Below are 13,518 nucleotides of genomic sequence, written 5' to 3' on the forward strand. Positions count from 1 at the left end.
TATAATCAGAAAAATGCAAATTAAGGCAATAATGACATACTATCATTCATCTGTCAAATTTTCTAATATTTTTTAACAATCCATAACATACAATGTTGGTTAGTGGCATAATGAGACGGATACCTTCTGGAAAACAATGTGGTAATATGTGTGAAATGATGTAAGATACACTCAGTGATCCAGTGATTCCATTTCTGGGAATCTACTTTAAGAAAATAACCATTGATTCAGTCACAGGTTTATGTACAAAATGTTCGTTGAAGTGTTCAACAATTGGGAATGATTAAGTAAATTCTATGTACAGTCACAAGCAGCCAATAAACATCATGATTGCAAAGAATTCTTAATAACAGGAGGAAGGGCTCAGTCTATGAAGGACAGGTGAAAAATCCAGGATACGAAATTCTATAAACAACATGTAGTGATTTTTTGAAAAAGAAAAAGAAAACATGGAAAGACCCCCAAACAGCGATTATCATGAAGTGGTAGAATTGTGCAGGGTCCTTTCTGTTAGTTTTTGCCTCCTCCAAATGTTTTATATTCTGTAATATTACTATTATGATCAGCAAAACAGAAACAGTAGCTAGTTATCTAAAGTAAATGAGTCAAAAGAAAACTGGTGAAGTTTGGTGAGAAATATCAAATGTGATTTACATCATCAATTGTCCAGAGTCCATACTATAAAAAGGGTGAGGAAGAATGCAATACAACAGAACTTACACAGCTTTTTATCACCCAGCAAAGGCTCAAAAAAGACAACGCTCTTGTTAATATAAGCAAAGGAAAGCAGCAAATATCCTCCCAACCTCTGCTAGCAATAAGACAACCTCACACTCTTCTGCCACATTTTTTAGGGGAGTGGCTTGTTTACCCAGTTTCTGCTAAAAGACTAACAGTCTAAGCTGTCAAGGCTACACTCTCCTACCCTTTTTCTTTGGGGACAGAAAATGTACATCCATAGTTTCTTTCTCATACATATATCTACAAGCACACATCCAACTTAACCCAATTATTTGCTTTCTCACCTGAATCATTTTAGTGTGGACTCCTTGCCCCATTTCAATTCCCCCATGAGTCACCAGCACAGACCCATCTAGATAAATGTGAACCAGGGCAGAAGCCTAAGCAAAAAAAGATGAAAACAGTTTTCATGATCTTTCTGACTGATATTATCACATCTTGTCAGCTAAAACATTTTCCGTGGAAATGATCCCCTCCTTTCCACCCGCTTCAGAATACACACAGATGCACGTCCCATCACCCTGAGGGGGCTGAGCAGAGCAGGGCAAGAGCTGCCTCGTGGTCACCCCACAAGAGGCCAGCTTGTGGCTCAACGGCTTTGAGTCCGGGGCAGGACTATGCTCCTTCAGCTGCTATTTCCTCATTAGGATGCTGGAGCACACTGCGACCTTCAAGGATCTCCTGACCAGGGTGCATAACAATGGAGGTTTGGGTTTTTTGAAGGAGGATGGATGCAAAGGTAAGTGTAGACAGGCTGCTGGAGAGGGAGAAGAATTGCTCATGTGAACACGTTCTCATAGTTGCAGGTGTGTTACAGAGAGGCGAAGATAAACATGCGAATAAGGTGGGGCAGATAGACCTTAACTTTTTGCTGCAAAATGGGCTAAGTGCACCCTAAATCATCTTGGCACAGAACCATAGTGCTTTAGAGTTGGAAGGGAACTTGGAAGTAATCTTCTGTAACTGTACAGCTCCCCACAGGGATCCAGAAGGAGTGGAACTAACAGAGAAGCAAAGGCTGCTGCAATTGGAACAGCCGAACTCCGAGGCAAACGTGCTTTACGACCAGTAAGAACGCGCCTTCTGTCAAGTCTGCCCCTGCCTCAACAGGGGGTAAGGCAACATCCAGGAGACTGCAGAACACAGGGACGGCTTCTTCACTTGGAGTCTCCAGGGCAAGAGAACCTTAACGGCATACGGTCCTGGAGAAAATGCTTCTGATGGCTCCGCTGGGGCTCAGGATGGCCTGCAAGGCACACCCTTGCAACTGTTCAGCTGGGAAGTGCCCACCTAGTAGATGCGATCTGGACCAGCCAGGGGTCACTTAGAGCTCTGCCAGCCAGGCTTCTCCACATCTAAGCTTCTATGCAGAGTGGCATAATAATCCAGGATTTGTAAAGGGAGGCTTTTCAGAGAATTCTGGTAACAAGCTAATTTCCATTTAACAAAGCTAAAATCTTAGTAAGCCTTAATTACTCGCTTAGATTCCTTTTAAACAACCCTGCTCATAAGTGAAAGTCGATGGACTTGCATGTCAATCACCAAATACACCCAGGAAAGGACTGCATTCTTAGATCCGTTCTCTGCCCACCAGAAGGATCTCACAGCCACCCGTGGGCCATGGGCCACACTTGGCGCATCGCCCCTTTATTAGTATCCAAAGCTTCACGTTACTCCAGGGAATGAGGAGCAGAAGCCTCTGTCATTCCATATAAGACACTTTTGACAGTGCAAATGGGCTCTATTTATCTGGTTGGCAGGTGTGAACTAGGGGTGTATTGGGACAATAGAGACAGAGGGGTACCCTTTCTCTGAGGACAAAGACACATTCACGGCCTACAGGAGAATCTTAGAACCTTGAGGAGGGCATCACAGGCATGACAATCACGCCCAAGAGCCTGGGAAGATGCAGCAGGGCGTGTTGAACTATCTGCTGGCACACCACTCCTGGGGATGCTGTCTTGTCCTCCTGGTCATTTATTCTCAAAACAATAGAGATAAGAAGTGGCATCCTCTACAGAGAGCCCAGAGCTGGCTGCCCTGGGGTTGTGCATGAGATACCAGGTGATGCCACCTGTAACGGCTGCTCCTGGGGTCCATTCTGTGGCACTTCATTGTTCTCTGCTAGAATGTGAGCCCCTGAAAGGAAGGACCGTGTCCTAAGGCCTCTCTTGAAATGCAACATAGGAACACACATGCAGTCAGTGCTCAATAAGTTTGAGAAACGAATTTTCAATGGCATAGCCATTCCATCTGTTTCTTAAACTTGTAAACTCTGCATTTGGCCTCCTGGGTTCCGCAAGCAATTCAGAAGTTGCTTGTGGGTGACATTCTTTGGGGCTGAGCTACAGTTACAGTGGACTGTGCATTTCCCACACTGCGTGACCCTGCTGGCAACAGCACTGTGCCCGCGTGTCCGCAGCAGCATTTCTGAGAGAGACTGCTGAGTAATTTGCTCCAGGAGCTGCTGCAATCTTCTCGGGCCATTTAAAATGTCAAATTTGGTTCAGTTAAGCGGCACCACTGGATGGTTCATCGTTAGCACCACAGAAGATAATTCCACAAAGCTTCATCTATGGAATTGGCACAACTGGAGCAGTGGAACAGATGCTTCTCCAATATAAACTGGGCACTTAGACGGTGAAATGTCAATCTTCAAGCAAAGACTGCGGTATTGCTGAGAAGTTTGCTTTGGTCCTCCAGATTCTCCAAATGTCTCAGCCACTGAAGCATGTGAGTCCCTACTCTGTGCAGGTGTGGAGCTAAGGCCGGGGCAGGACAGGGCTAATTCAATGCTGGGGCCTTCAGGGCTCACAGCCTAGGAATTACACAGAACGGAGGTGAGGGACATTTGACCCCTCAGCTGTTGGGGGCACAGTCCTGCAGTCACATCCTGGTGCTGTCACTCACGGGCTGGATGTCCTAGAGCAAGAGAGGGAACCTCTGTGGGCTTCAGTATCCCCCTCTACAAAGCAGAATCACGCCTGCCCGACAGAGCTGAGCCAGTGGCTAAAGGAACCGGGAAACTACAAACCAGCCAGCCCACGGCCTCACACACAGAAGGTGCTCAAGCAGCATTTCAGTTCCCTCCTCTGTTCGGTTTGCTTCAGATAGAGTCTTTCAGCGTACGGCTCCAGGAAGCAGCCTGACTGACCCCAACTCCTGGATTTGGCCCCAAGCAAATGTCTCAAGCAAGGAAGCTGGTTGCTAGGGCAGGATGGGGGGAAATAGTGGGGTCTCCGGAGGAGCCTCTCTGCAGCCTTTGAGAGTATGTACCACCGGCTACTGCCGAGTTTCCCCCAAGCTGAGCTGAATCCCCCCTCAGACCCCACCTAAAGGGGCGTGGGGAGGCAGCCTGATGGAGCTGAGAAAGCATGGCTTCTGAGCCCCTCAGACCTGAGTTCCAGCCCGGCCCTGCTTCTCACCAGATGCGGGACTTTGGGCAGGTCATCTAAGCTCTGAGCCTCAGCGTTCTCACCACTAACATAAGGATCCAAATCTTACGGTTGCCCTGAGGGTTGAATGAGATAAAGTCTAAAGAACTTATAACATAGCAGGTGCTCGGTAATTATTATTTTTTATCTAGTTTTTGATAAATTTCTGATGAGGGAAATGGGACTGACTTAGTCTACTGTAGCGGTCAGATGCTAAGTAATGGCAGCGACTGCACAAAGACAGCCTGCCACGTCTACCCAAGCTGAACGCCCAAGGATACCCAGAAGACCCATAATCAATGGGGACTGTTTTCCCCGATGATCCCGGCCAGCCTGCTCAAGGGCAGATGACCCAGACCAACCTCTTTGCTAGCTGCCAGCCAGTCCGTTTACCCAAATTGCAAAGCAAGAGTCACTACTCACAAACCCTTTTCTAGTGGAAGTTTTCTCCTTTCCTTTCCTGTTTAACAACCTTGTTCTTGCTTTTCTTCCTCAGCCACAGCCTCTTGACTGCCTCCCTCATCTGGGAAAACTGTGCAGACGACTCCACGGCTGTGTGTTGCTCTGCCCTCACCACCAGGCAGGGACTGGGAAGGACGCCGTAAGACCACAGCGGGTATTGTTTTAATGCTCCTTGAGCTCTCAGCTGTCTGCAATCAGGCCGCATGAAAATGTTCTAACGATTACACCAAAGCTGAACAAGTACGGCCATGGGAAAGGGGAGGGGACCCTCCGGCCCGCTTTTCCTGGCCTCCTCGGCTCCCTCAACACCCAGCTTACACGCTGGTGCTCCCCGTAGCTCCACCTCCCTTTATCCCTATTCTGTCATCACTCAACACACCTGCCACACTTTCTTCATGGCTCAGCCAAAGGTGTGACTTCTGCAAAGGAGAGTGACAATAGTTTTGAGGGCTCTGTCATCCCATCTTGAGGGCTAGTTTGATCGAGCACAACTCTGGTGAAGGCTGACAATCAGGCATTGCAACCATATGGCTTTCCACCATGTATGGATATATACACATACATACACGTAAGAATGTCGATCACAGGGGCCCCACATCACTGCTGTACAATGAGCAAGAACAGAGCAGAGCACCAGCTCTTTGGGGTAAGTTTCATTCAAGAATGAAGTGATGGAAACAGCAAGTGGTTTTAGCAACCAAGCAGGGAATTTATTCAATAAATTAAAGAAATTAAACGAGAACAGATTTCCAGTCCTCCTTTCACACTTTGAACAACTGTCAGGTGTACAAACTCCAAAAAATTGTGCTTAAAAGAAGTATGTAAATGATTTACTTTTCTGGGTTTAGTTTACATCAACCCACCAAAAAGGGAAGGGGCACCAAATGCCTGGCAGCTTCCCGATGCTACTCCCCGGCCGAGACCTGGAATCACAGAGCAGCTGGAAGAGGAGTCTTGTTGGTCCTCAGTCCCACCATCTCACTTAAACTTGAGCAATCTGGGGCCCAGAGTGAGCTGACTCAGCTGCTTAATGCCAGTGCCAGGAGTAGACAGCAGGTCTCCCAATTTCCCCCCAAGAATGCTTGTCACCAACCATGGGGACAAGGGCAAAGGTGCTCTCATCTCCTCCGGAGAAAAGCTAGATTGACGGAACACAACTTTGGTGAAGGTTGACAATCAGGCATTGCAACCATACGGCTTTCCACCATAATGGAAAGTTCCCTCAACACCTTTTGATGTGTCTGTTTGGAGAACTGACCTGGCAAGCAGCGGTTGAGCCAAATCCAACAGGAAACTTCAGGGGAACCATGGCCAGCCCTTTCTTCTTCCAGTAATTCTCTGAGTTGAATTTTTCCACAGCCACTTTCCTCAGGGAGTAGGAAGACATGGCCATACATTCTTTCCAACACTGGATCAGGTTCGTGGCATCAATCTCTTGTTTGTAGGGTGTTTGGTCAATTTCCTTGTACATGTTCATCATTCGGACCTATAAAAGGAGAGCTTGAAAGGTCAGGGGTCCTGGCAGACATGGTCTCTTCCATCCACTGTCCTCCTGGTCAAATGCTACTCATCTTGTTAGGCCCAGGCTGAGTTCTATTACTCTTTGTCGAAGGCTTTGCCAGTGCATAATGCTCTCATCTTCCCCCTGTTCAGAGCCTCTATCAAATATGTCAGCACCTACATGCTTTCTGTGCTGCTCCTGTCTAAGTTCACAGGCAGGACTCCTTTCCTTGTATTTCTTATAACACTCAACCCAGTCCAGGTACACTGCAGACTCTTAACTCTAGCTGCATTTGTGAGTATCTGTTGGAAGGCCATCCTGGATTTAACCTCCAGCCGCCGGATCTACAGGATTTGGAGTATTCAGATGCTAGGGCGAGATAGGACCACTCACTTCCAAAACAGGAAAATATGAAAGTTCATTTAAATATAACCGATAACTGGGATGAAGAATAAATTAAAAGATTCTATCACAGGACACCTGAAGCCATGAGTAGAATTCTTCCTGAATTCCCAGAACTGGGGACTAAGCCTCTGGCTGAGAACTCAAGGTGCCAAGTACCTCATATTCTCAGTTGAGAAAACTCTCAGCAGTGTGGCCAGTTACCTCGCAAGCTGACAGGGCCATTAGACACATACTCTCCCCATCCCCGTAGAAAACATTCCCCAACCATTATAAAAGGAAGACTGGAAATTAGTGAGCTGTGCCACTGGGGGAGGCAGTGGTTTTAAGGGAGGCTATTGTCTCCTCCAACTGCCCTGGGATGAAGGGAGGCCACGACCTGGTTCTCCTCTAATGCTACCAAATGTGACACAACATCTGGGACAGAGGCTGTGGTGAGATGGCCAGGAAGGGAGGGGCCCCCACAAGCTCGAGAGACATGAAGAAGATGCCTCCTGCCTATGGCCACAGATTCTAATGCTGGAGAGAAAGAACACCAATGAATTGGGGACCAGGGCTTTCCCAGCATTGCCACAGCATGGGGCAAAGAGCCGTGGCCATCAGAGAAGGCTCCTGAGGGGTCAGCTGAGGGTCCCTGGGAGACTTAACCCACCCTTGCAGGGGACTGTCGAATTTGGAGAGAGCTAGCAGCGAGGGAGTCCCCAGACACATGCCCTACAAGTGGCTCCATCTAACCAAGCAGAGAACAGAGAGCTCGCTGGGGAGGTGCTGCTTCCTCTGGTCCTTCTCTGCCCCTGCTCCACCCTAACACCGCAGGGGAGGGAGCAGTGGTGAGCGCATCCCGCATCTCCCACCCGAACTCCACTCAGGATTCCGGGTGGAAGAGGCGCAGGGAAGGGAGCAGAGCTTGTGAGTGAATGAAATCGGGACGAAGACTCAAAGAATGGAAAGTAACCGAAATGACAGAGCCTTTACGACAGCTACCTGAGATGGTACGGAAGCAGAGAGGGAGGTTTTGACGGACTTGTTGGCAGCAGTTATGGCCCCAACCGCGCAGACTTCTCACTGAAGAAGTTAGAATCCAAGCTCACTCCTCAACATCCTCTGCCTCTAGGATGTTGGGGATGGAGCCCGAGTAAGACGAGGACCACGGCACTGCGGAGTCCCGGCTCTGCGTCAACTCGTTAGCTGAGCTACACTGGGCAAATCAGGCAAATCCTTCAGCCCTTCTGGCTCTCAAATTCCTCAACCTGCAGGCCCCCCGCGGCCCTCCCACCCCTGGAATTCTGGAATTCAATGCCCTTCCTATGTGAGACTCATTCGTCATTACCTTCTCAGGGGACAAACCACATTTGGCTGCAACTTCCGTGATGCAGTTTTCGGTGATGAGCCCAGACTGAGGGAAGCCGAACCCACGCAGGGCCGTGTTGGATGGAAGGTTGGTTTTGCATGCCCAGCCCTGGCAGCGCAGGTTTGGAAACTTGTAAGCGTTATCCACTTTCAGAACTCCCGTTTCTAGCACCTGGGGAAATCCAGAGTCGATGTGATAAGACCCTCATCCTTCCGCACATGTCTTACCATCCTGAGACCTCAGACCCAAACCAGGCCAGAAATCACTGACTGACCCTCTCTACATCACGTCAAACATGCTAAAACAGACTCACATCCCCAGTTAGGTGCATTTTTGCTATAAAATAATTTTTGAGGATTTGAATAATTTATCTTTTGAAATCATTGTTTTCTATCTTCATATTTTAGGCCTAATGCATTTTTCCCAGGTTTCAAATATTTCCAAAAGCCTTTGAAGCATTTATAGGCACTAAACACTGGGTTCACAGAATGTAATGAATAAAATATCCTGGAAAACAGGAAAAAAAAAATGTCTTGGTATTTGGTGTAATGCATTGGTTAACCAGGGGCAATTTTTCCCCCTGTCTCCCCTGGGACATTTGGCAATGTCTGGAGACATTTTTGGTTGTTAAGACTAGATGTGAATAACCTATAATCAATCTATAAGTCAGAACTTGGGGTGAGTTTCTTGTGAGCCAGGTCTGAGGACTATAGCCCAGGGAGCTTCCCTGCCCAAGAAAGGCAGCACAGCAGAGGAGTGGGGCGCACAGAGCGTTATACACCATCTCGGAACAAAGAGCATACATCACACATGACAGGAACATCTCTTTTACTACTGTCACGAGATGCTTAGCTAGCAAGTCAGTGGTCACAAGGTGAGCACAGCAAGTAGGTGATTAATCCTTCGTTTCCAGGAAGAGATGCTTATCCCTAAGGAGATGGTGGTATGAGGGGGAAGCTACATCCCTATCTGTAAGGGCATCATCCTTAGCTTTGGGACATTGTAAATGTTTAAAGCAGATGGACCAGGCAGCCTCAACAGGCCTTTTTGGAAAAATGAGGTCAGGGCAAATTAGTTTTAAACCAAATGGCTTCCTCATAGAATCCAATATATCCTATTACTTGTCATTTATTCATCAGACTGGAGGGTAGCTGTGACACTGACATCTACTGGGTAGAGGCCAAGGATGTTGGTAAATATCCAAAATGCACAGGACAGCCCCCACAACAAAGAATTATCCAGTCCAGAGTATCAGTAACACCATGACTGACGTCTAATGATTGCATTTGGGAAAAGAGCTCTAAGCATGGGAAACACAGAGCTAACACACAGACACAGACTTGGCCAATATCTCTGGGCTCACTCTGGGGGCCCCAGGAACATATGGCTATCCTTGCAAGAAGGGTCTTCATGCTTTTCTAATTGAATACTATTTGACTATTGAACATTTTATGGAATAACTCATTTTATGTAGCATTTTCCAGAATGTGAACTTGTTCCCTAAAACACTTACAAATAATGATTCATCCAGGGTGGAACCTCCATTGCAGTAATGCTCCACATCCAGGGCCAAGATTCTGCCATCATTCATGAATCCAGCCTGGAGAAAGAGAACTGAATTGCGATACTGATGCCGGGGACCACGTCTCTCTAACATTTACTTTGTCACTTGAGAACCCTCCTCACATAAGCAAAAACCTTTATGATGTTGGATTTGGCAATGATTTCTTGGATATGACACCAAAAGTACAGGCAATGAAAGAAAAAAACCAATAAACTGGACTACCTCAAAATGGAAAACTTCCATGCATCAAAGGATACAAGCAACAGAGTGAAAAGGCACCCCAGAGAATGGGGAAAAGTATTTCCAAACCATTTATTGGATAGAGGTTAATATCCAGCATGTATAAAGAGCTCCTACAACTCAACAACAACAAAAAACCTGATTAAAAAGTGGACAAGGGATTTGAATAGACATTTCTCCAAAAAAGATACAAAAATGTCCAACAAGCACACAAAAAGATGCTCAACATCACTCATCATTAGGAAAATGCAAACCAAAACCACAAGATACCACCTCACACCCTTTAGCATGGTTACGATAAAAACAAACAAACGACTAGTAACAGAAAACAATAAGTGTGCGTGAGGAGGTGGAGACATTGGAACCCTTGTACACTGTTGGTGGGAAGGTAAAATGGTGCAGCTGCTATGGAAAATAGTATGGCAGTTCCTCAAAAAATTGAAAATAGAACTACTGTATGACCCAGTAATCCCACTTCTGGGTATGCAGCCAAAAGCATTGAAAGCAGGGTCTTGAAGAGATATCTGTCCACCTATGTTCATAGCAGCATTATTCACAATAGTCAAGGGCTAGGAGCAACCTAAGTGTCCATCGACGGGTGAATGGATAAACAAAATACGTTACATACATACAAGGGAATTTTATTCAGTCTTAAATAGGAACGAAACTCTGACACATGCTGCAACCTGGATGAACTTTGAGGACATTATGTTAAGTGAAATAAGCCAGACAAAAAGACAAATACTGTTTGGTTCCATTTCTTTGAGGTACTTAGAGTAGTCAAATTCATAGGGATAGAAAGTAGAATGGTGGTTGGCAGGGGCTGGGCAGAGGGAGGAATGGGGAGTTATTGCTGAATGGGTGCAGAGTTTCAGCTTTACAAGAAGAAAAGAATTCCAGAGACAGACAGTAGTGATGGTTGCACAAAAATGTGAATGTACTTCATGCCACCGAATTGTATACTTAAAATTGGTTAAGATAGAAATTTTATGTGTGTGTATTTTGCCACAACTGAAAATAACAATAAGAAAGGAAGGGTAGAGAAAGATATGAAACCAAAACAAACAAAAACCCCTCTTGTCCAGTTCATCACTACTGGTCCATCAATCCTTTTCTCTCCTCCTAACACAATCAACTGCCTATTTCTTGACCTCTCGGTCTTGCCACAGGTCCTGGAATTCTGGCTCCCGTCCTCACATGTCTACCAAGACCTTCTCCCCCAAAGCCGGCTAACCCCCTAATCTCCAAACCTGGTGGGCTGCTCATAGTGTAGTCCGCACGTGCTTCTCATAGGGCCCAATTCAATCAAAACTCCCAGCAGCATTTGGTGCTGCTGGAGGTCTTTTAAATAAATATCTTCCTTCCTTTGAAGACGTGTCTAATATCTCTGTTTTCTGTCTGCGCTCTGCTTCAATATATCTGAGCTTATCAAAGTTCACTTTAACGACGTTTGTTAAGTGGAACCAAATTCAAACCAAAGCTATAGTCAAGGGCACGGCCTTGAATTCCAGCAGGTTGAGTTTTGGGCGCTGGCTCTGCTGCTTCTGTGATCTCAGGCCAGCTATCTAAGCTCTCTGACTATCTGTGAAGTGGCAGTAAGTAGGGCAATGCCCGGAAACTCATAGGTTAGCGACTGAAACATAAGTGTCTGAAATATAGCTCGAGTTCTAAATAGAATTATTCACATGACCATGACAAGTATTATTAACATCATCTCCTGTCCTCATCCTCTTCTCCATTAGAAAACATTACTTTCTCAAAGTCTTAATCACTGCTATGCTGATGGCTTCTATAACTATAATCCAGTCCTTTCAATAAAATCCCATATTGGTGAAGGACATTTCTCCCTAATGTCCCATTGTCACTTCTTCCCCAACATTTACACAAACAAGCTCATCATTGTCCCTCCAGATTGTTTCCTCCTTCCAACCTGGCTCTTTCCACTAGAAACCTCCAAGTCATGTTGATGGTTCTAGTCTCTGTTGTATTTTGCAAAGTTTCTCACACTGTCTCGGCTTTTGGACTCGTCTCTACTTCTACATCTTGCTATCATAGCTCAGACCCCAACTGCTTGGTGTCTGACAGCATCAGCTGCCCCTGGTGGTCTGCCTGCCTCGACCCTCTTTCTTCCCCAGGCCACCCTGCCTAGCGCCATCATATCACCCTCCCCAGTGCGCTCATGTTTGGTTACAACGCTTGACAGGTCAAGGATCTGCACAGTCTCTTTTTCTCGTGAGATCAAGTTTAAACCCCCATCCTGGGACTCCAGGTTCCTCTCAGTCTGGCATCACTTAACCTCACCAGTCTGTTCCCACTCCTCTTAGGGAAGCACTCTGTGTTCTAATTCCCCACTCTCCTACTCCTGCCCCCATCAAACACACCACGTTCCTCCTGCCTCTGCATTTTTGCTCTTACCTCTCCCACCACCTGCTATGCCTTCTTTCTGCCTATCCATTCTTTGTTTTTTTTTTTAAATTTTTTCATTGTGGTCTAAATAGTTTATAACATTGTGAAATTTCAGTTGTGCATTAATATTTGTCAAACACCATATAAATGTGCCCCTGTACCTCTGTGCCCACCCTCTCTTCCTTCCCCCTGGTAACCACTAAATTGTTCTCTTTGTCCAAAAGTTTGTTTACATTCCACATATGAATGAAATCATATGGTGTTTGTCTTTCTCTGTCTGGCTTATTTCGCTGAACTTGGTGCCCTCAGGCTCCATCCATGTGGTCGTGAATGGGATGATTATGTCTTTTTTATGGCTGAGTAGTATTCCACTGTATATATATACCACATCTCTTTATCCAATCATTAGTCATTGTCTGCCTATACACTCTTGAAGGCCATTTATGATCACTTTCTCTAGGATGTCTCCTGTACATACTCAACCTCATATTCATCTTCGTGTAGTTTTACTATGTGCGCCTCATCTTAAACCCAGCATTATTATGTTTTCATAATGACCTCACATGTGTAAGTCTTGTCTCTCCCTCAACTCCCAAAATGTAATCTCTGTCAGGACAAAGTTCTCTCTAATGAATCTTTGTTGAACTAAAGCAGATTCAAAATATAGCTAAGAGAGAATGTGAATTGAAACAGACACATTTTTATCTTCTAAAAATATGCATGCAGGTACACCAGCCATGGAAGAGACAATGCTGTGTTCAACAGATCCTGCTGTCTTTCATCCTGGGCACATAGGAAGACTACATTTCCCAGCCTCCCTTGCAGTTAGGCAGCAAAGTCCCGGCCAATAACATGTAGATAGAGGCAAGGTCCACACTTACAGTCTTGGTGCCTGAAACAGCTCTCACATAACACTCCTGCTCTCTCTCCCTAGTCTTCTGCCCTCTGCAGAAGGTCCGCTAGAGGACTCGGAGTCCCTAGGGCAGTGCTATCCAAGAGAACTTTCTGAGATGATGGCAATGTTCTATACCTGCATGTCCAGTACGGCAGCCACTAGCCACATGTAGTTACTGAGCACTTGAAATATAGCTAATGCAACTGTGGAATGATTTTTTAATTTTCTTTAATGTAGGTAACTTAAAGTTTAAATAGCCATCTATGCCTAGTGGCTTCCATTTTGGACAGTACAGTCCGAGGGGAGGATGGTGGCACTATCAGATGGAAATGCATTGAGTTCCTGAATGATTTTCTGGAGCAGGGTCCTCTCCTCTCCCTGCTCCCAACCCCCACTTATTCCACTGGGCTGGTACTTGAACAAGAAACACCACAATAAAGGTTGAAGTCCCTGAGAGTTTTTAGTTGTTTGTTATGGCAGTTAGTCCATTCTCACTACTACCTATTTCTTATAAAGCAAAAA

The 13,518-nt window shown here is 45.9% G+C and overlaps 1 protein-coding gene across 1 annotated transcript in view; it reads right to left on the bottom strand.

The window, feature by feature from the left end:
* The window catches only part of LOC124232481 (aldehyde oxidase-like), a gene marked incomplete at its 5' end in the record, with an annotated part of 32,229 nt that overhangs the window by 10,392 nt on the left and 8,319 nt on the right, over window positions 1–13,518 (bottom strand). The window contains 4 exons of the mRNA XM_046649449.1: window positions 1,026–1,121; window positions 5,896–6,123; window positions 7,871–8,062; window positions 9,405–9,543. Of these exons, the coding sequence (XP_046505405.1) occupies window positions 1,026–1,121; window positions 5,896–6,123; window positions 7,871–8,062; window positions 9,405–9,543 (655 nt within the window). The remainder of the gene's footprint in view (window positions 1–1,025; window positions 1,122–5,895; window positions 6,124–7,870; window positions 8,063–9,404; window positions 9,544–13,518) is intronic.

Source organism: Equus quagga, unplaced genomic scaffold (assembly GCF_021613505.1).
Source record: "Equus quagga isolate Etosha38 unplaced genomic scaffold, UCLA_HA_Equagga_1.0 HiC_scaffold_6599_RagTag, whole genome shotgun sequence".
NCBI classification, from domain to species: domain Eukaryota; kingdom Metazoa; phylum Chordata; class Mammalia; order Perissodactyla; family Equidae; genus Equus; species Equus quagga.